General features: G+C 28.4%; 1 protein-coding gene across 1 annotated transcript; it reads left to right on the forward strand.

Annotated features, from left to right (window-relative positions):
* The first annotated feature begins 1,037 nt into the window (after positions 1–1,037).
* LOC145838155 (coiled-coil domain-containing protein 24-like) lies at positions 1,038–2,162 on the forward strand. The gene has a single exon (XM_082945711.1). The coding sequence runs from the start codon at positions 1,038–1,040 to the stop codon at positions 2,160–2,162; it is 1,125 nt and encodes a 374-aa protein (XP_082801837.1).
* Positions 2,163–2,370: the final 208 nt, after the last annotated feature.

Here is a 2,370-nt window from a genome sequence, read left to right on the forward strand (position 1 = left end):
CAACCCTAAGTTGATTTTAAAATATAAAATGAATAATTTCAGGTCTTATAGCAGGTAAAATTGATTTCAAAAAATAATTTCTGGTCTTAAAGTTTTACTGGTAACTGGTGGTCTATCAAGTACAATAACCAGATTAGGCTCAATCTGGCTATGGCTTGCTTAGATCTTGATTTTACCAGATTTTCATAATAATAAAATAAATAAACTGTTACATCCAGATCTTAGTAAGCTATGGTAGATCATTAGTGAGAACCTTGTTTTGCAGCAACCTTATAGATTTTAGTTAATACTAGACTAGCTTAATATTGAATTGCAGTATATTTATATTTTATTACTCAAAAATAACTGTTTACTAAAAAATTATTTTGAATTTATTTTTCTTATATAACGAGTTTTATATGATAAATTTTTGCAAAAACTCTTGTATAACAATTATACTGTGGAGTTTATATCTTACAACATACTTGCAACCCCAATTTAGAACACATTAAAATATTATTTTATAGTTTTCATGAAAATCGTACAAAAAATAGTTCATGTTAAAATTAATGTACTGTTATAAACTAAAGAAAAATTCCACCAAGAATTAGATTAAAACTTGTAAATAATAAATCTGTTATGTAACATTAGGCTGTGATAACTACATTCCACTAAACTTTTACTGAAGTGACAGATAAAAATAGTTATTCAAATTAAACTAGTAAGCTAGAAATAGGAAAAAAAGCTAAATGAAAAAATCATGATTTGATTGGAATTGATTTTCAATATTTATTAAGATACATCTGTCTGTATTTATAGTAGTCTAAATAAGTTTAAATTAAGAATAACTTTTGATAGCAAACTGTTGTTTTATATACTTAATTTAAATTGGTCAAATATAGTTAATATCTATTTGCTTAATAATTTTTCATTTTTACAAATATTTTTTTATTAAAGTCACAGTGTAATTTAGTTTACAGTAGTTTTAGAAATGTTGTTATCAGTACAAATTTTTGTATGATGAATCATCGCTTTAGACCAAAAATTTATTCTAAAGGATGAGCTATAACAGTCAGTTGCTACAGTCTTATGAGACTCCATTTTCTGTTTGGCATTTGATTAAGTCAATTGTACCAAAAGAAGAGCTGCCTTTAATAAGAAATTCTATTGGTGAATCACTCATTGATTCTTGTATTGATTTGCGATGCGAGGTTGAGACTTTGTTAGAAATTTGGAAAAATATGAAAGAAGACATCTCGTTTAAATCTAAAAGTAGCAGACTTCCAGATCCACCTCATTTGAAAGATATGCTAAAAAGTGAGATAAAACTTCTTGTGCAAAGCTTAACTACACAAAGTGGTAAAGTATTAAACTCTTCGTTTAATGAAAGTGACATGCAAACAATTAGCTATGTTCTTCAAGATTCTACTGTTGAAAGGCCAGCAACTCCGGTTAGAAAAGTTAATAAAAGTGATTTAAATACAGCTTCATCTACACCTGTGAGACTGAAAGATGTACGAAGAAATATTAATGTACAAGACATTGATAGAGTATTAAATATATTGAGGGAGGCTTTAAATAAAGAGTGTAAGGCATTGGGAAAAGATGTTGATTTCTTGCAAGATTGCATAGAAGTTGAGCATACTTCGCAGCCTTTTGTTTCGGAGAAACTTCATAACTTGCAAGAACCATCACTCAACCAGCTTAAAGTTGTACGCAGAAACTTGGAAAATGAAGTTTTTACAAAATCTCACAAAACTAAGAAACGGTCTACTAGTGCTCCAACTACTTCAAGTAAAAAAAGAGGAGACTCTTCATTAATTGATAAACAATTTAAAAAACTGGTTTGTCAAAGAACAAAGGTTACTGAGTGCTGGACAGAACCTACATGGACTAAGTCCATGAATAGTAGTCGATACGAGTCTAAAAGACCAGAAACAAGAGACTTGAACTCGATAGTAGAAAGACTGAGCTCAGCTTGTGTAATAGAAACTCCTAGGAATGACACAAATAACAGTAAACCTGTTGTAAAAACCAAAGTGATTAAAAAATTAGAATCTAGGAAGCTATTTCCTCATCCTCCGAACAAATCCAAGACAAAGCTTGGTCCAGTTGTAAAAAGACCATATATAAAACAATCTCTTGTTTCTTCCCGATTACCTAAATCAACATTTCAAACTTAAAGAATATTGTTTAATTATAATTAGATATATTTAACTTTGACTCTTTTTTTGCTTCAAAACTTTTTATAATCATATTACAAAGTATCTATGTAGCTACTTTTTATGCTGTTATTTTTTGTTAATTGCTTAAAAACTACTTGTTTTAAAAGTTTTGTTATCATAGTTACTTGTTAAATTTTAAATTAGCTTATTCTCTTTGATTAAAATT

This window comes from Thalia democratica, chromosome 1, assembly GCF_965202585.1.
Source record: "Thalia democratica chromosome 1, ktThaDemo2.hap1.1, whole genome shotgun sequence".
NCBI classification, from domain to species: Eukaryota; Metazoa; Chordata; class Thaliacea; order Salpida; family Salpidae; genus Thalia; species Thalia democratica.